This window comes from Vigna angularis, chromosome 6, assembly GCF_016808095.1.
Source record: "Vigna angularis cultivar LongXiaoDou No.4 chromosome 6, ASM1680809v1, whole genome shotgun sequence".
NCBI classification, from domain to species: Eukaryota; Viridiplantae; Streptophyta; class Magnoliopsida; order Fabales; family Fabaceae; genus Vigna; species Vigna angularis.
In genome coordinates this window covers 27156598-27177529 of record NC_068975.1, presented here as the reverse complement: position 1 = coordinate 27177529, position 20932 = coordinate 27156598, and the positions used below count along the sequence as shown (strand labels likewise).

Here is a 20932-nt window from a genome sequence, read left to right as displayed (position 1 = left end):
CACTGTCATTCTCCCCAAAGATGTGTCTATCACATTGTATGTGTGGATGACATTGTTATTATAAATAGTGATAAGTAGGGCATTGGCCAACTATAACAGTATCTTTCTCAAAAAAATCTTGGACACTTTAGGTATTTCCTTGGTATAAAAAGTTGCACAATTGAAGAATGGTTTGGTCATATCTTAAAGAATATATGCTTTGAACTTTTTAAAAGAAACATGAATGTTAAATGTTAAATCTATGGAGACACTAATGGATCCAAGTGTCAAACTTGTACTTGTCCAAAGAAAACTGTATTATGATCTTGCGAGGTACAAAAGATTGGTTGGTTTGTTAAATTAGCTCATTGTTGACTCATCCTGACCTTACCTTTGTAGTGAACATAATAATTCAATTTTCAAATCTCCTTGTTGTTACGATTGGGATGCCGTCATATGGATCATAAACTATATTGAGAATGGTCTTGGAAAAGGCTTCATTTATGAAGATAAGGGAAATACTCAAATTGTTGGGTATGTGACTCTCATTGGGCAGGGTCACCGAGCGAGAGACACTCCACTTCAAGGTATTGTGCTATTGTTGAATGTAATTTAGTATCGAGGAAAAGCATAAACAAAATGTTGTGGCACAATAAAGTGCAAAAGTTGAATATGGGACAATGACATTAGTCATTTGTGAGCTCATGGCTTAAACAACACCTTAAAGAGCTTAAATTCCAAGAAAGTTCCTTAATACACCTTATATGCGATGACCAGAAAGTATTAAACATTTCTCGTGATCTTATCTTTGATGAGGTTACCAAACATATTGAGATGGATTGTCATTTCTTAAAAAACTGAACCTGGAGATATTGGCATTAGATTTGTCAATTCTATTCACCAAGTCTCTAAGAGGACCAAATATTGAAAATATTTGTAGCAAGCTGGGTGTGTATAACTTGTATGTTTAAACTTGAGGTGACATGTTATAACTATAGAAATAAGGAGCAAGTATTATATAATAAAAAATATCTAGAATATATATCATTCTCAAAAAGTTACTTGTTGTCTCTAATGTTCTGGCCCAAGCTCTGGTTGCTCTTATCCTGACCAAGCTCTTTTGAAGACTTGCTTAACTCAGGGTTTTGAGTTTCTCACAAGCCCGAGTTTGTGGAGGAGGAGTAGAGTTCTGCTCTTTTTCTTTGTAAGCTGATTGACTATCTGCCTCATGATCATGATTAGTTAATGTTGTTTGTCTTATGCTACATCAGCTTCTTTTTTTATCAACAGCATAGTTAGTTGCTGTAGTTAGATGGTACTTTATAAGTTGTTTCGCTTTGCTGCATCAACATAGTTAGACTATCTTGTTGCTTATCTTGTTCTAGTCTCTGTTACTATTTAAATTGATCTCATATTTTGTGAGACTAGAATATGAAATACGAATGAAGTTCTTAGGAATTGTCTCTCTTTTAACTTATAGGTTTTCTACAATACTGCATTGGTTTTATCTGTGCAGAAAATTCACAGGTGGCAACTGCCAGGTTTCAAGCGGCTGCAGCAATCCGAGAAGCTGCTATTAGAGAATGGGTTGTTCTCAGTGCTGATGTCAAGAGAAACTTGATAAGGTTTTCTAATTTCTATTCCACTAACTTTTGTGTCGTTTTTGATATTTCCTTCATAAGCGGCCTTGTTCATATAGTTTACAATTACATATCTTTTTTATGCACCTAATAGCAGTTGTTTCATACATTTCCAAAAAGTTGTTACTGTTGACAACATTACTCTTGTGAAGCCTCTCAATCCAACCCAAAGGTAAAAAAGGCTTGAGTTGTGTATCCATGATTTTGTGGGAAATAAACCTTTTTGGTTTGGGTTAATATATCCCAAACACATTCATCCCATCCCAACTGGCCCAAGCCTAACCGATTATTTGGATTAAGCATTAATTTATCCTAAAGACACCCATCCCATTTATTGGGTTTGGGGCAAGAATTTTCATACTGCAGCCACCCTTTCCTTCTGTGTGTTATGCTGTTGCGTAGGATAATGTAGAGATTCTTACATCATATTTAGCACAAATTTTTTGTGGTTAAGAAAAGCTGTAATGAGAGAAATAAAATAGGAAAAGGCATGGACTTTCAGGACTATGCATATGCCCATGGACTGCAAAATTGAATGAAATACAAAGCACACCTAAAGAAGTACAAAATCTATAAATAAAATTGAAGGGCCTATCAGGAATGTAATAGTAAAACATAACTGATGTATGTATACCACTTTAATAGCTGTCTGGATTTAATAAAAATGATACTTGATCTTTTTTCCTGTGTCATAAAAAAGGAAAACATTGTTGTGCCATTTGTTTTTAGACTTTCCTTATCGATCCACCTAAATGTAGTGCATGGAATGGAACTATGTATGCTACCAAATATATTGTTATGGCTTCAAGTAGTATGGTTGTTCCTAAATCGTTGCCTCAAGAACTGGGAGGGAGCCAAATATGTATAACGTGTCTCTTGTTTGATAGTTACAAGACAACTTTCTATCAGACTCAGTCATGCTGATGCTTCTATTTGATCTTTAGTTACTGATTGTCTAAATAAAACTTAGATCTAAAGAAAAAAACGGTAAATGTAAATCTGAAAAATAATGCTTCAATTATTTCTTTTCTGATTTCTTAAAGTGAGAGATGCAATTTATATAATACAAGCATGAAGCTGATGTCGGACTTAGCTCAACAGAAATAAGTATTTTGCTGATGTGTATGTAGCAGAAATAACCACTTTGCTAATGTGACAAATGCCACTCAGTTTTACCAAAAACAGAAGTTTTATTCTTTTACTCTGATGTCCGATTCCTCCTTCAATATCTGTTACTTGCAGTTTTTGTCTATGCTATATCATGCAACATGCTAGTTCTCCTGATGGTTATGTTCAAGCAAAGGTCGCATCTGTGGCTAGTCAGTTGATGAAAAGGGGTTGGTAAGTAGTGTATTCTATTTTTGATTTTAGTTTTATTAGGAGATTAACTGAATATGTAACCGGCATATACAACCATGTCTCATTTATACATATATTTGTAATCTGGATTCTTTTTGTTGCAAACTTTTGGCAGGTCGGGGTCTTACTTTAGTGACTGTCTAAATTCACATTGAATTGAATGATTAGCTTTGTTTGAGAGAGATCCTACTTGTTATAGAATTTAATTCACTAGAGCGTTAAATGGGAGTGAGTGCAGATGCTGTAGAGATTTTTTTCAAACTGCCGTCTTAGAGTAACTAAACTCAAAATAGAATTAAAGAGAATGAACTGAATATTTTTATTATTGTATCTCGGTTCTGAAACATGAGTACAGAATGTTTTTATAGACATTGCTTATTGACAGCTGTACTAACTAGCTCACTAATAATCTTACAGCTGTACATAGAGTCTTACTAGCTGTACAAATGGACTTGAAAGAATTAATACAGAGAGAGAGAGAAGTCTAACCAAGTAGTAATTACAAGAAGATCTCTAGAACCTTCTACCAGCTTCTAAGAACCTCTAGTAGAATATTTAATATCATAATAACGACATAAACTGTATAACTTACTTGTATCTACTAACATGCAGTATTATTAAAAAATCTTACATTGCAGATACAACTTTAGTGCATCAATATAAGTTATTTACATTCAGAGACTGTTATTAAAATTCTTGTTCACTTTCAATAAACACTAGTGACTTAAAAAATTATAAAAATTACTGTATAAATAAAATTATATGATTGCATAATGATTTATCTATCGAATTAATGAAAAAGCTCTTTGAGATAAGTAAACCCAAAACCCTCCAAATATTAACAAAGTAGGCTGAGGCGTTTGAAATTTTAAAAGCTCTTCCTCACTTGAAATTGGAATCAGAATAGTTAAATCATGTCCCATGCCTGATTAACTGAGGGACTAGCTTAGAAACAAACTTGACATCTCGTTCTTCCTGAAAAAAAAACTAATTCCATACTGAACACCAATGATTGTTTTGGTATTTTGAAAATATAATGATATTGTTGAGATCATATCCAGCAGTGGAGCTTCTTAGGGACAAGGAAGCTGTGGCCACCCAAACTTTTTCTTGAAGTTCTATATATACACATTTGAGAAGTTTCGGGAAACATGTTTACACACATACACATGCATACATACATTAAGTGAGTCAAATTTAAATGACAACCAGAGAAGTAAATACTAACCAGATATTAATATATAGATGGCCAAGTTTTAATGTAATGTGACTACTTTTAAAAGTTTCACCGCCAAAGAAATTTTTGAATGAAGCATAAAATATTTCAGATGGATGAAGGTCTTAATAGTTTTTTCATGTCCAAGGATTTTTGTTTCCAATCTAAGGGGTAAGATAAAGATTTGAGACATGGTACGCATTTTTCTTAACAAGATGATGATTGAGTGAATTCTTTTGATATTATATGTTGAGTACCGAAGCACTTGGGAAACTCAACCACAAAGCTATTAAGGAGGAAGAACCAAACACTTAAATACTCCATTGAGTATATTTATTAGACTCAGTTCAAAGCAGTCGGTCCAACTGGTTAAACCAGAAAGTAGTTGGCTAGCCTTTCTGAGCATATTATTCAATTGGTCATGCATTTAAACTGAAATAGACCTGTTTGACTTGGAGGTTTTAAATCAAACTGGTGACTCACGGTTAGTTGGAGACTGGACCTGGTTAGCAAGTATAACTTTCCCAAGTGGCCATAAAGTACAACACATTATTAAGGTAGAAGGGTTGGGAGAGCTAGATCAAGGGTTGCGCAGCAGCATTTAGGGAATCCTGCATTTAAAAGTAGTTTCTTAGATGGTTTGGGGGACCTGACTTGTTTTGTTTGCTCCTGCAAATATGTTTTTCGTAGTCATGATCCCACAATTGAATGCTTCTATTAGAGTGTAGTTACTTAGCAAAAGTACTTTGTCAGATAGCCCTCTAGTGCAGAAAAGTATTCCCGTTGAGTAACTATACTTTAATAGCTTCTAAGTGAGGACAAAACTCCTTAAATGCATTTTATGCTAGTTACATGATTTTTAGGGTAAGCAAAAAAAGAGTTGGATTGAATGATCCATGTTGGAATGCGATTTTCAGCAAGAACCGACCCTTGTAATCCTTTCTTTAGATATTGACTTTGCTAAAACTATAAACACACTTTGACTTGGTTAAACATCAACAATAATTGTTTGAGACATCCTGCATTGCACTTGTTCTAATTAAAGATTTGTAGTGTTTTTTTTCCTTCTATGTGGTGCTTATATTATAGCAAGTTGTGTATTTTCTTTAGAAGAAAAATATTATTATATTCTTGCAGATCCGTACAGTTAAAGTTTTGTGGTTATGGTTTCATTTGTCTTATAGTTTGTTTGGTAAATATTTTCTTGTAGGCTTGAGTTTATGGTTGGAGAGAAGGTGGTTTTCTTTTATCAGGTGCCGACATATTTTGTTTCTGTTTATAATTGCTTTCAGCTTTTTTTGGTCTCAATATTACACTTTTTGCCTGTCTGCTACTTTTTCTTAATGCCGCTCCTATATCAGTGGGCTGTTCAAATTTCTCTGAATTGATTACACTGATGACTGAACTACTAAAGTAAATTTAAGTGGTAGTTTGCTTTTTTTTAGTTGGACAGAAACTTTTTGTTGGGTTGCTCGGTATGGGATTGCGTAGAAATAAGGAGCTGATCTTTATAATCAGAAATATTATTATAATTATAGGAATAAGGAGCTGATCTTAAATAATTAGGAATGTCTAGATTATATATATGTGTGTGTATATTATATTATTCAGAACTTTTTTTATTTACTTTCGAATTATATCTTTGTTATAAGAGGATATAAAATCTCCCCTATTTCTTGGATTGATTTTTTTTTTCTCGGTATCAATAAAGCATCCGTGCAGTCTTAGAAACACACGGTTTCTATTCAATGTTTTTCTCTTTCCTAGATTTTAACATCTTTACATTTTAATGTTTAAATGACTAACCATTGCGATGGACAATCTATTCTTTGCCTCATCTTCTGTTTATTCTATTCACTTAACTTTAAGACGCTATACCATTCAGGATTTTTAGTTTACTCTCAAACATCCATATTTCATGCAAGTCTGACAGTTTTATGTCTTGCAGGTGAACAAGGCCGTTGTGGGTGCTGATGGGATAGACATGCAGTTTGCTGGAATAAAATTCCTTGAATCATTGGTATTAGACTTTTTACGATTAAGAAATTTTACCCATTTCTTCTTATTGCCTTGGCTTTGAACGTGTTGTTTTAGTTTTTTTATTTAATTCAATATCTATAGCTATCAGAATTTTCTCCATCTACTTCAAGTGCTATGGGCCTTCCAAGGGAATTTCATGAGCAGTGTAGGAGGTCATTTGAACGGGAGTACCTGAAGGTCTTTCTGATTTTTAATATTTATTTTGAGTTTTCTTTTACCAGGTAATTGATTTTCATTAGAATTAGCAATAACTTCCTGAATTGGTACCCCCTCTTTTATATTATAGACATTCTACCATTGGACCCAAGAAGCCGCCTTAAGTGTCACAAACCAGATTATTGAATCTGACTCTGCTGTACCTGAGGTTAAAGTTTGCACTGCTGCACTGGATCTCATGCTTCAAATCCTGAATTGGGATTTTCGTAGCAATAACAGTGACACAAAACTAAATGTAAATGTCTTCTCTTCTGGAGTTAGACAGGATGGGGATTCTCTCAAAAAGTCTGAATGTCACGTAGTGCAGGTAATGAGTTGGTTTGCTTACTTAACAATGCACATGCATTTGATAGAACTAAACGTAACACACTACAAATTGGTCATCATTGCACATTAAGCAAGAAACATGATGATTAGGTCATAACTAGAAATTTAGACTGTAAATCTCCCTTCAATTGGCCTTCATTCTCTTTTTCATGCTAATATGCAGCCTGGTTCTGAATGGCGTGATGTGTTAGTTTTAAGTGGTCATGTTGGATGGCTTTTGAGTTTATATGCAGCATTGAGGCTGAAATTTTCACGCGAAGGATACTGGATTGACTGCCCTGTTGCAGTCTCTGCTCGAAAGCTAGTTGTACAATTTTGTTCTTTAACAGGACCTGTATTTCTTTCTGGTATAAGTATTACTTGTCTTCCCTTTCGCGTATTGTATGTTCATTTTATTAGAATTACAATCTTCAAGTTGATAAGTATTCTACCTATATTAGGGGGGATTTGACAGAGATGTCTTATGAGAAGCATGAAATGAGACTATAGTGATAATGGTTTTTGAAGTCCATGTTGCTTTAAAGTTTTTAAACTCTTCATTACAACCTTTGCGGTTCTTGCTTCAATATAAAAAATTTCAAACTGCTACTCGCACAGTTGTACTGCTGGATTTTATTGGATTACTAGTTATTGATGAAAGGATCCTGACCAGTCTTAAGCCTCAGGGACATGTTTCTCTGTGTAACCATTACAACCCCTGTCCCCTAAAATATATAAGTTTTGGAAATCCTTTATTTGAATTTCTCTGACATTGTTTGTTCCGTGATTTAGATGATAGAAAAATGCATGAGCAACATCTTCTGCAGCTCCTATCTGGGATAATAGAGTGGGTAGATCCTCCTGATGCTGTTTCAAAAGCTATTGAAAATGGGAAAAGTGACAGGTTTGGAGAATATTCATCTGCATAATGCACGGTTACCTACCTGCACATACCCATCTGATCATTTTTTACAATATGTATTTAACCCTCAACTTGATGTTGGTTTCATTCAGTGAGATGCTTGATGGCTGTCGAGCATTATTGGCCATTGCAAATGTAACAACTCCCCATGATTTTGACGGTTTGCTAAAATCTATGAGGTCATAGTTAGCGTAATTCGATAGTGTAGGTTTAGGGTTTAGCATAATTTCTCAGTGTTGACCATAATGACAGTTGAAATAAACTGACGAGGGTAAACATTTTGTTTTGATACTTTAGGCCTATGGGTACTCTTACCTTTTTGTCAATGTTGATGTCTGAAGTTATTAAAGTCCTCATGACTAGTAACACAGAAGAGGAGACTTGGAGCTGGGAAGCACGTGATGTTTTATTGGATACTTGGACTGCCATTCTAACGGTATTCATTTGAATGAATTGTTTGCAACATTTACCTTGTTTCATCTAATTCTAATAACAATTTTTCAATGAAAATAAAATAAGGAAACTTGTTTAGTTCTGGTATTATTATTTTTTTCCATAAAATTCACGTAGTAGGTGACATTATGTAATATGGACATCCCAGCCAGGGTAGCGTCCCCAAGGCCCATTAATCATATGCTAGTTCTTGTCATTACACTGAACTATATTTATTTCTCTTTCCAGCCAATAAATACAATGAATGTGAATGCTTTGCTTCCGCCTGATGGGATAACAGCTGCTGCTAATCTCTTCAGTTTCATTGTAGAGTGCGAGCTACGATGTAAAACCTCTATAAAAATTTCTACAATGTTGTCTTTTTCTTCATACAATTGTATTACTTTCTTTTTCTGCATGTACAATCTTATGATAATGTGACTTTTCTTTTTTATTTAGTGGCTTCTGCAACAGCATTTAATGATGAGGGCAATTCAGACTATCTTCATGCTTCTGTATCAGGTACGAAACCAAGATTATAAAACATTGCACATGTTATTATTATGCTGCAATTATGTTCTTGTTGATATTTGTCTTTTCTATTGCTGGATTTTCTTTAAGCTGTTATACTACTGAACATAGAATACAGACTGCATACAAGCAGATGTGGACAGGAGACAGAGTCCTGCTTTATAATGTCAGTAATTGGTTTAGAACTCCATTTAGTGCTGCAAATGAGGAGTTGTTGCCTTGAAAATGTAAACTCAAAATGTGGTAAAATTGCATTGTCATTGATGCCTTGTTGAAATACAAATGCCACATTCACAGGATAGAAACAAGTTAAATCATATGTAATAGGGTAATGATCCAAAGTGATAAGAGACTTGTACATGCAAGTTACTCAAGTTGAAAGCTTACTAACTCTCACTTACGCACACCCTCATAATTCTAATATGGTACCAAAGCCTATAAAACTAAGGAAGACTTGTAACCACCCAATTAGAAAAAGTGGCCGATAACAAAATGAAATACTCAACAAAAAAGAAGCTCAGTAATGGAAGGCAGACAGACCTGTGGCTTCTAAAACTTAAGAAAAGAATCCCAAGTTCAGGCAATAAAGGAAAGTAAGACCTGTGGCCTTTGAGACGCAAACATTAAGTACAATCCAAAGCTGGGAATTGAAGACAAGTTAGAATTGGACCAAGGTAGTTGGAGGCAAGGGCGTTTGTGCCATTGGTATTTGGTGGGTTAGAAATATGTTAAAGAGTATTTAAGTAAAAGGCCATGATTTTGAAGTGCTGCCATAGTTTTAGGACATAGTGGCCTCTCAAGCTGAAAATTATAACTCACTCTTGGGCAATGACACCGCAAATATTATAAAATGCCTGTGGTAGCCTCTTCCTTGATAATTCAATCCCATTTTTATTATTAAAAGAATGAAACTAATATTTGAAATGGAATGGCTAGGGACCTATTGTGGGGGGCATCACAAATTACTTAACAACTAAAATACAATATCGCAATTTGAAATGAGTTGATTATTTTAGAGATATGATGTATTTCTTAGGGAAATATCTTATCAAATATTTTCCCTATTAGATATTAATTTTGTTCCTTATTATTGTATCTCTTGTTCATTATAAAAAAGAATATATGTGTGTACCCAACGCACAAATTTCGTTGTATTCCTTCTTGGTTTCTCTCTTCTCAACATGGTACTAGAGGACTACCATCCTTTGTGAAATGTTTTGAGATCGATCCTTTCAAGTCATTGTATTATTTTTTATACCATATTAGTATTAGTTAGAATTAAGTGGAACAAAATCTTTTTTTAGATTTATTTGAACTATTAACTTAAATGGGGCTGCAATAGTTTTCCACAGTTCAATTTCATTGATTTTATTTAAGGCCGATAGTTTCCTTTAAGAATACATTTAGTTCTTGTGTGAAAATATCTTCTACAATAACAAATTACTATGATTTTTCATCACCAGAAATCGATATCATATTTGGGTTTGAAGAATTTCCTTTTTGTTTTCAAATTACAATGTTTTTGCAGCCATGGATGAAAGGTTAAGCTGCTATGCGCTTATTGCAAGAGCTTGTATTGATGTTACAATTCCTTTGCTCCTAAGAGTATTTTCCGAGCGGGTTGCACGCCTTAATCAGGTTGGTTTTATATTTGTGGAATGGTAGCAAGATGCACTTTATTGACTAGTGGAAACACATCTATTCACTTTTTCTCACCATAATAACAAAATATATAGCTAACAAATTAATTATTACAATAATTGTTAAAATAAAAAGTGATTATTAAATTTATATTAAAATTATAAAAATGTGTGTAAGAAAATTTGTTTTATTAATTTTTATTTTATAGTTGTATAATAACATTAGATGTAATTTTTCTTTATGATAAGTATTACTTATAGTGGGTAGTCTTTTATAAATTAATAAAATGTTATATTTATAGGGGTAAAAATGGTAAAAAAATGAGTCACAAGAAAGGTAGTTATAAAAAAACATAGCCCTCTTTATATATGGTTATAGATTACAAATTTTTGGGACTCTCAAAATGATGTGGGTCGCCCTCTGTATTTATCTGATATCACAATTTTGAAAATCCCAGTAGAATGGTCTGATGGTAAAGATTGTGTTAAAGAATGAGTTTAGATTTCTCTCTATCTTTTTTTATGGAGATTAACTTTTTATTATGAATATTTTAGATCTGTTCGTTATTAGTTTATTTTCTACCCCATCCCCTATTTCTGAATATTATTAATTGTTTTGACTGCAAAGATTGATATCAGTTATTGTTGATACTGCAGAAAATTGATATTAGTTATTAACACCATAAAAAACAAAATGAACAATTATTCAGAATCCAAGAATTTAGATGTAAGCCAGGGGGGCTGGAGAGCCGAGACAGGATTTCTTTTTTGTTTCATTTAGAAGGATGTACATTACACCCTTTTAGAGGAGGTGAATAAAGCAATGTAAAAATAGTGGATATGTTTGAAGTCTAAGGAAGATATTCTATAAAGAAATGTTCTTAAGAGAGAAAGGAATTGGGAGAAAATCTCCATGGAGATAAAATTTAGCATTCTTGTTGTGTATTCAGTGGTCTGTAATTCTTATGTATATCAGCTATATAACTGAGTATAGATTCTACTAGAATATTAACTGACTTAAAATATTCTAAAATATAATGAACACTAACATGTAACAGAAAACATGTATGTTGAGAGGTTGCCACACTGTGGGCCTGTTTGAATTAACTTCTCCATAACATATTGGGGAGAAAAATAAGAAGAAAAAGTGAAATTGGTGTCTTTATAAGTTAAAATAAGGTTATGCATTAACTAATTTTGTAGAAGTTCTCTCGTATAGTTTCTCTGAATTCTAATTTTTAACTTTTTCATAAACTATTTTTAGGTTTTGCAGAAAATCGTTACATTTTTCTATCCCATAACTGCTTATAGAGAAGTTTGTCCAAACATATCCTATGTACTCTATCATCAGATAAGCAACCCAGGAAAGTAATTACAGAGCTCTTAGGGAATTTGAACAAATAAAAGAGGGGGAAAAACTCAACAAGAACAGAATATTTTTTATTAACTGATTTCACACTTGAATATTATGTACAAGAGGTATAAATAGACATAGATTATTTCATGCTGTTATAAACTGACAGCTGTACAATGAAAAAGAACACATACAATGAAAGAAACCTACAGCTGTACAAGTTTGACTATTTATACAAGTTGACTATAGTTGAATTCAATATATACACTAACAAGCTCTCTCCGCAGAATTATTAGTTTATTGCATTTTCATTAAAAGCCCAATGCCCATAGCAATAAACCTGAAACTGCTTTGAATATCTTTACTTTTATTTTCACCCCTACCCCATTGCAGTAAATAAAAATCATATAACCTCTGTTGTAACTCGATACATTCTAAGCATTATGAGGAAGATATGGTCTAGGGCTCTAGTAACTATTATAATTAGCAAGCACTTTACTTACAATAGCCGTGTTCCTTACCCTAGATTGTTGCTATTAGAATGTTATATTCTCTTCACATGTTGCTGCGTAATTGATAAATCAATCTTTCTTGGATGCTCTCACAAGAAAAAGGTTCACTGTTGGTTTACACCCATTAAGATACAATGCAACTTTTAACACAAAACCACCATTAATTTAGCATTGTCATCTATATCACCACCCATGTAATCGCATGGATCTAGGATTATCGAAACACAAGAATAATGTTTTGTAAACATCTTGTGGGTGTACATTATCTAACACCAAATATAAATGGAAAAATCAGAGTTTAAGTGTATAAAAATGATGGTGGGATTAGTTGGAATCAAATGGTGGAAAATTGTGATGCAAATGTCTCTTCTAAACATGACTACAGTTTTTGTTGCAATCAAGTTGGAAACTGGTTAAATTGACAATAGGTTTTGGATGAATTTGATTGTTCATTTTGGTTATTATTTAAAAAAAAATACTTTTTATATCAATAAATACCAATTGGATATCTAAATATATATAATAAAATAGTTTCTCCTTTGAACAATAATTTTTAGTGATAGTGTAGAAATGTTACGTTCTAATAAAACAAATTGAAATATGGAAAAGCTAAAGCTCTATAAGAGAAAACTTCATAATACAGACACTGGCTTCTCTATTCGTATTTTTTGTAAGTTGTGAATTATTTCCACAGCTCAAATTATTCACTTCATTTGTAGGGCAGAGGCATCATCGACTTGACTGAAACATTGGAAGAACTTTATTCATTGTTGCTTATTATTGGTCATGTAATTGCAGATGAAGGGGAGGGGGAACTACCATTGGTATGTGATTTGTATTTTGTGCGTGTTTGATTCACTTAGAACTGGTTGTTCGTGCTGCACATATTTTTGTTTTAATAAAGAGAAAATACTCTATTTGGAAAGATGGCTTAGGCAGGGGGTGGCTGGGGTGTGGACAACATTTATACCGTAAACAATTTGCAAGTTTGATACACAGAAAAACAATTTTGGGTATTTCTTTTATATTTCCATTTCGTGTGTATCAAATTGGCAAATATTGCAAATCTCGTGGGATAATATAGAAAAAAGTCTGTTAAGAAAAAAAGGGTTTTTTTTGGGAAAAGGGACAGGACTTACCATAAATAGTTGTCATTTTGATGCACTGAAAAAATAACTGTATTTCTTTAATATTTCCATCTTTAACTTTTATTTTTCATTCTGGCAATGTTGACTAGGGGTGTTCATTGGATCCGATTACCCAATGACACAACCCCCAATGACACAACCCGACTCAATGCAACCCAATTAAATTGGAATGGACTAAATTGGGTTGGGTTTCAATTATGATTGGGTCCAAGCCAAACTAACCCACTCTAATACAGTTTGGGTTATGGGTTTTGTATGGGCAATCCAAAACTCAACCCGATACTCACTCTTACTATTGTGGTATGAACAAATTATGTTATATTTCTTTTTTTCATGTTTTAAATTAGTTTGGACAAATTTGTTATGATTTGACTTATTGTCTTACTTGAAGTCTCAAATTAAATTTTGTAAAGATTGTATTATTTTTTTAATTAGGTTGATACTTGAAATTACAACTTTAAACAAAAAAGAAAGCTTTTCAAAATCTTGAACCAATTGACCCAGCCCAATCCAACAGGCTCAAGATTGAGTTTAACATAAAAAATGCATAAACCCAACCCAATCTGATACTATTTTGGTGGGTTGGGTAATGGTTTGGTCAAATCCTACCCAACCTGACCCGTTTAACATCCCTAATTGTTGACTGTAATGTGCAGTGTTGATTTAAGGTTATGTCATTTTGTGATATTTAGGTTCCTAATACGATACAAACCCAGTTTGTTGTTGATTTCGTTGAAGCAGATAGGCACCCTGTTATTTTACTTTCCAGGTATATTATTTCCTTCTGTTTTTCTGGCTTGGAAATTGATGTTTGAGTTATTTGAAAGGAATCTTAGCAAATTATGTTTAGTGAACTTCGTTCAGATATTGGAACTTGTTTTTTCCTTGGCTATGTTAAAATTCATGATTTTTTTTTAATAAATTGGTAGTGCTAATGCATTAGTTCTTTTTTATAAATTTATAGAAAATTCATAAAATTCACATGTTGAAGTATAATCATCTTGCTTCTTGAATACTGAATTTGAGGAAATTTGGGGTATGATAATGTGTAATTAAACAATTGGTATTTCATTTTTCTGTCATTGATTTTACTGTCAATGGTGTATAAGCAGTTTTTATTGACATTGATTTTACTGTCAATGGTGTACAAGCAGTTTTTTATTCATGCCTGTGTTTGCTGTTTGTCTGTGAGCACATAAATGACTGTTACTCTAGTAGCCTGATAACTTTGTCTTTGTTAAAGAGCTTTCTTTGGTATGGTTCTTCCTAGGATAGTAGTGAAGAGTTGATTCTTGAAATTTTGATGATACGGAGTTAACATTTGAATACAATACCTTATGTCGAAGTTTGCATTAGGCATAATGTCTGATCCAATTATGCATCCATAAGACCCTTTTCCTTATGCATGAATGCAGCTCAATCTTAAAATTTGCTGAGCAGTGCCTCAGTCCGGAAATGAGGGCATCAGTTTTTAGTCCGCGACTAATGGAGGTATGTCAATCCACCTTATATTGTGTCAATCTTTTTGTAATGTTAATTTGGCTCTTCTACCTCCTATATTCATAAGTTTCAGTTAGACATCCAATCTGAATACGTTGGTTTTGACGTTTTCTTGCTTTATTTCAGTGGTAGACCAAAATCTTATTCACGATTTGAATCTAACAATTCAAACCCAGAAATAATATGTTCTTTTGTTGCTTTTTCTTTGTTTTCATTCTTCTAAATATAATGATTTTGTTGTACAAGACTTTAGTGTAAGTTTTATTTTTTTCAGATTTAAATTTGTGGTACAGAACATAATATATGTTATATATGATATATTTGAAATAGTTTTTCCTTGTTTGTGAATCTTATCGTATGATACAAATAATGATTCATGATTCAAAAAGCTTTTGGATGTAGAGTTCATTAATATACTAATAATGAACTAGACTATTTTCAGAATTCTTAGTTTAGCAACTTCCAAGTCATTTAAAAAATTAATAAAGAATGACATTACCATTGATAACATTTGGCTGTGTACGCCAATAGAAGCCAATTTTGTTGGTTTTAAATTGTTGTCTTATTTGGAGATTAAGTATGTTGAATTCTATTTTCTGTGATTCTCTCTGGTGAGGTACTTATTATTTCCCAATCCCTTTTAAATTTATGCTCTATGCAGTCAATTATATGGTTCCTTGCAAGGTGGTCTCGTACATATTTGATGTCTTCTGATGGGATTGCGGAGAAAATATTAGATTCAGGTCATCATCACGAGCATAGTTCAAAAAAGACTTTGCTTTGCTTCTTTGGAGAACATAACCAAGGGAAACTTGTTCTTGATATTATTGTTCGTATAGCTTTCATCACACTTACATCTTATCAAGGAGAGAAGGATTTGCAGGTTTGAGTTTATCATTTTAACAATTTTGGACATTCTCTTTTGAACATGGTTGTTTGCCTAGTTTGAATTTCTGTAACTAATGTGATGTGTATATCAAAATTCAGAGTTCACAAACTACATCTTTACATGCATATTTATCATAATTGTCAAAATGCAGTATGTTTTATTGTATTATGTAAATGTATTATTGGGGGTGGATTTTATTTTTAATCAAAGAAAAGAATGTTATAGCATCACTATAGAATTTGCAAGCCTAATTAAGTTACTCTACAACTTGTATCAATCATATGCAGTATTCTTAAAAATATTATTTAAGAGCGGCAGACCACACATATTCCAAAGAAGTCAAACAATACAAGGAGGTACACTATCCATTGAAAAAACCGAAGTTGTCAAATCATAAATTGCTAAACCTTCAACTCCTGTTTCCCTCCCTTTAATATGAGAAAATTTGAAATTTGTGTTCTAATGGACTCTAAAACATTAAGCCATGGCTTGCTTAATTTTGAAGTTACCGAAGAGCTATCATAGAGGATTTCACAGTAAGGAAAAAATTGGTTTCAATCCAAAGAGCTCTTCGTCCTTTTTGAATAGTAATCTGAATATGTATAACTTCCATAAGCTCTACTTCAGAGGATTATTCATGTAGAGATTGTTAAACTCTAGGGAAGAGAGGAAAATTGAGTTGTAACTATGTTTTTGAGACAACCTGAGTACTTTATTTTAAGAAAAAAGGAATCAATATAATAAGGGAGACATCATATCCTCTAATAATAAAGATATAATAAGAGAATAAATTAAAACATTTCTAATAATACATATATAATCGAAATTTTCTTGATTATATAAGATCAATTCCTTATTTATATAATTGTAACACTCCCTTAAGTTGGAGCATATAAGTTGTATGAACCCATCAATCCTGTGACCACTTAGAGACTTGGTGCAAATATAAGTGTTTACTAGTGTTGACAAAACTAGTGATTTCTTTTTCTGTTTCTCTCATGAATGACAATGTATTAAGTTTATATTGTTTTGTGTGTGCACCCAACTTAAGAGGTGGGGTTGTATTCTGTCCACTATTGTATTATATATATATATATAGAATACCAAAACCTTGTAAGTGAGTTAATGAATGAATAAAATGTTTCAGTTAGTTCTCTAACATGGTATCAAAGCCAGGTTCAGTGTGACGCCACTGTCGCCGTCACTTTCCGCCGCCATCGCTGGTATCGCCGCTGCCGTCCGCTGTCGCCTTTTGACAGGCAAAGTTAAGGGTTAGGTTCGCCCTGAGAAGCACAACCCAACCTTGGTGGTCGCCTCCTAGAAACCTCTGCATGCTCCTCCACGCGCCACTTCTCTCTAGCAAGTCTCCGGTGTGTGTTCCTCACGCGCTGCCTTCTCGGTGTCAGATTGACACCGCACCACTGCAGATCGTTTGCCGGAGCTTCCTGAGCGTGTTTTGGCCCTTGCTTCGCTGTTTCGATGGCTGTAGTTTGTACCTAGGGTTTTCTCCCTCAAGCTGATTTTCTCCCTCAACGCTGTTACCCTTCATTATTTGTGGAACCAGATTCCATATTTCCATATTGAGCCTTCTTCATCATTAATACCAGATTTCACACTGTACTGCTGATGAACTTCATTTCTCTTAGTATGGTTGGACAGGGATTCTGATTTCCCATAGTCATAAGACTTTGTCTCTGTTTTGGAATCCTAAGTTCTGCTTCTTCTCTGAGATTTAGAATGGCATCCTTTACTGAAATTAATTTCTCCTTATCTGCCACTTCAAGGAGAGGAGCTAATCGAGGAGGCCATGGTAGTCGAAGTGGGTATGTGCAATGCTCATATTGTAAGAAAATTGGTCATACCCAGAAAAGATGTTATTCGTTACATGATTTTCCAGATAAAAATGTGCATCTGTACAAATTTGATAATTTGGAATCAAGAATTTTAAATGAAGAGTATCAAGAATTTTAAGATATAAGTTTGACAAATCCACTGGTCTTTGTCAGTTTCCTCCCGTGCCAAGTGTGTCAACTGCATGCATCTCTCAATCTGTGGAATGTCAAGGTTCATGGATTCTTGACTCAGGTGCCTCGAACCATTTGTCTCTGGTAACACTCATTTATTTTCCTTCATTACCCCTCAAAAGTTCCTCAATTGGTTACTGTTGCCAATGGATCCAAATTGACATCTCAAGGAATTGGCAAAGTGTCCTTATCTCCTTCATTAAACTTAAATTCCGTTTTGTATATTGCACATTGTCCTTATAATGTAATCTCTTTGAGTCAATTGACACGTTCATTAAATTGTTCTATAACCTTTACTGCTACTTCCTTTGTCTATAACTCTTTTGTTTCCTGCATTTCAACTTCATCTCCTAAAATTTTACATGATCGTTTGGGTCACCCAAGTTTGTCTAAGCTGAAGTTGATGGTTCCAAGTCTTAAACACATTCCTGCCTTAGATTGTGAGTCTTGTCAGTTAGGAAAACATGTTAGATCTTCTTATCCAAAGAAATCTGAGACACGATGAAAGTCTATTTTTTCTACCATTCACTCCGATATTTGGGGACCGAGTCGAGTTACTTCCTTTGGTTTTAACTATTTTGTAACCTTCATTGATGAATTTTCTTGTTGTACGTGGGTTTATCTTATGAAAGAGAGATATGAACTTTTAGTCATTTTTATGTCCTTTGTTAATGAAATTAAGAATCAATTTGGAAAGACAATTAAAATTCTCAGAAGTGATAATGCTAAGGAATATTTTTCTGCCGCATTTTCTTCATTTTTATTTTCCAAAGGAATTTTACATCAGTCAACATGTCCTCACACTCCACAACAAAATCGCATAGTTGAGAGAAAAAATAGACATCTCATTGAGACAACATGTTTCCTGATGTTAAATACTAATGTTCCTGTTCATTATTGGGGGATGCAATCCTCACTGCTTGTTTTTTGATCAATAGGATGCCTTCTTCATCTCTTGACAATAAAGTTCCTCACTGCATAATTTTTCCAAATGATCCTCTTTACCATGTTTCTCCACGTGTTTTTGGGAGCACTTGTTTTGTTCATAATGTCTCCCCAGGTCTTGATAAACTTTCTCCCAAGTCTATTAAATGTGTCTTTTTGGGATATTCTCGCATTCAAAAAGGATATAGATGTTATTCTCCATCCACGAGAAGGTATTATATGTCTTCTGATGTCACCTTTTTTGAGGATACACCTTTCTTGTCTTCCAAGGAGGATCGTTCATCTATTCAATAGATACTTCCTACACCATCATGTGATCCCTTGGTCATTCCCGCTTCTCCATCTTCAGCTCAAACTCAGAATGCACAAGATACTGTTCAACCACCTTCCTCCTTGCCTGAAGATCCTCGAGACTCAGCTCCTTCTCCATTAGTTTCCCAGACCATGGATCCTTCACCCTCCTCGTCCTCTCTTGACTCAATTAGTTCTCTAACAGAGGCAATGTATAATCCGGCTTGGTTGTTGCATGGTGCATTATGGAGCTTTCTTCAAATTTGAGTTCTTTGAGAAATTATTTTAGCCATATGAGCTCGCAGGTGACTAATGTCGCTGCCTATTCTACTTTTACGCTTGATTTTGGAACATTTTGTTTCTTACTTTTTCCATGCTTTTAAATTACCTCCAACAAGAACACAATACCTAGGTAGAGCATATGTCACTTGGTGACCTTGCTCAATCAGGATCAAAATACTCAACAATTTCATTATTTCCCTTGTCTTCATAAACAAGACCTTCTCAAGGAGCTTTGTTAATACACTTTAGAATTCTCACGACCGCATCTTATTACTTGTTGGAAATGTGATGTCAAGGGGCGTCTGATAGGATATAGGGTGATAGGATATAATGGGTTTAGGATAGAAGGAAGAGGAAATGAGAGGGCAGTTAAGAGGGAAGAGGAATTGAGTGGGCAGTTAGGAGGGAAGAGTTGTTTGACAGTTAGTTAGTTAGTGGGAAGGGGAAGAGAGACTTAATAAATAGGGTGTGTGTTCTGTATAGGGAGGATTATTCATTTTTGTATTCATTTGGTATAGACTGGAAATTTGTTCCAGTGAGAAATTTCAACCAATGGGGAGAAGAAAAGAGAAACGGATAACAGCGCAGAGGATGGGGTTGTCCAATACTGTGAGGGGGATGTTGTTACCATCACATCAAGGAGTAGAGGGTCAAAAAATGCTGTTTTTAGTGTTGATTGCTTTGCAAGAATTAGAGGGCAAGAGAGGAGAGAAGAAAATATATGTGAAGAAGGAGGCAATGACGAAAATGTGGAGACATTGGTGTGGCAGCAGCTGAGAAAGTTGCAGAAGTTACTGCTGTAAGGGTTGATAACATGACAAATGTTGGTAGGGAAAATACATCAGGTGAAGACCATGATGGGAAGGTTGTAACTCTTGCTTCTCTAAGTAAAGTTGCAAAAGTTGTTGTTTTTAGTGGAGATAGAGTGGTAGGTTGTGGTGTGAATGTCAAAACAATAATGAAAGGGGAAGAATTCTTGAGGCTTGGGGTTAAAACAATGGTGTCAGAGAGCAATCCAGTTGAGTCTGTTTACATAGCAAGAGAGGAACTTCTGCAAGACATCAAGAAAGGAATGAAACACTCAGGTGGAGGAGAAAATTCAAGCAATTGGGAGCAAAAAGGAGAAGAGGAAGCCATTGATAAAAATGGAGCTAGGAATGGTGAGGAAAAATCAGTTTTTTCATGGGTGAAAAGAGAAGAGTTGACCACTTATAAAGGGATTGACACCCAAGGTCAAACAACAGGGGCAGCAAATGCTTCTGAAGTTCAAAACACCAAAGGATCAACAAAAGCACAACCAAACAACAAAGAAAATGTAGTCCAGGGGTTCAAGACCTGGCATAAAAAATCCAAGAACCTTTCTTGGGAAAATCTGGCCACAGCTCTACTAAAGATAGCTGAAGGGAACAAGAGAAGCATTCTATGTGAGAGTTGGACAACAGTAACACGGATGGGGAGTGTGGAAATTTTACATGAGAGTTTGCAAGTAGATGAAGTAGGTGCCGAAAGTGTTGTTACTACAAGAGCGATGAAGTCAGAGATGAGATTTTAAGGATTTCACAAAATTGGGCTAAAAGAATTCAGGAAGAGTGGAAGTCATTGGAGGAGGATCAACATTCTGAAGTTCAAAACACCAAAGTTTCAACAAAAGCACAACCAAACAACAAAGAAAATGTAGTCCAGGGGTTCAAGACCTAGCATAAAAA

General features: G+C 34.2%; 1 protein-coding gene across 7 annotated transcripts in view; it reads left to right on the top strand.

Moving 5' to 3' along the window:
* Positions 1 to 20932, top strand: part of LOC108345529 (uncharacterized) — a 43382-nt gene that overhangs the window by 3246 nt on the left and 19204 nt on the right. For 4 of the 7 annotated variants that reach the window (XR_008250207.1, XM_052879773.1, XM_052879774.1 and 1 more), the window contains exons 4-20: positions 1496 to 1604; positions 2862 to 2960; positions 5405 to 5447; positions 6143 to 6214; positions 6316 to 6411; positions 6521 to 6757; positions 6941 to 7124; positions 7549 to 7660; positions 7771 to 7857; positions 7976 to 8114; positions 8360 to 8456; positions 8570 to 8632; positions 10170 to 10279; positions 12867 to 12971; positions 13988 to 14064; positions 14711 to 14786; positions 15457 to 15678. Coding sequence is in view for 4 of the 7 variants with exons in the window: in XM_052879773.1 (XP_052735733.1) it covers positions 1496 to 1604; positions 2862 to 2960; positions 5405 to 5447; positions 6143 to 6214; positions 6316 to 6411; positions 6521 to 6757; positions 6941 to 7124; positions 7549 to 7660; positions 7771 to 7857; positions 7976 to 8114; positions 8360 to 8456; positions 8570 to 8632; positions 10170 to 10279; positions 12867 to 12971; positions 13988 to 14064; positions 14711 to 14786; positions 15457 to 15678 (1928 nt within the window). In the remaining 3 variants the exon portion in view is untranslated. Of the gene's footprint in view, positions 1 to 1105; positions 1184 to 1495; positions 1605 to 2861; positions 2961 to 5404; positions 5448 to 6142; positions 6215 to 6315; positions 6412 to 6520; positions 6758 to 6940; positions 7125 to 7548; positions 7661 to 7770; positions 7858 to 7975; positions 8115 to 8359; positions 8457 to 8569; positions 8633 to 10169; positions 10280 to 12866; positions 12972 to 13987; positions 14065 to 14710; positions 14787 to 15456; positions 15679 to 20932 lie in introns of those variants that run through there. The other 3 variants (XM_052879775.1, XR_008250208.1, XR_008250209.1) reach the window with 3 other exon arrangements.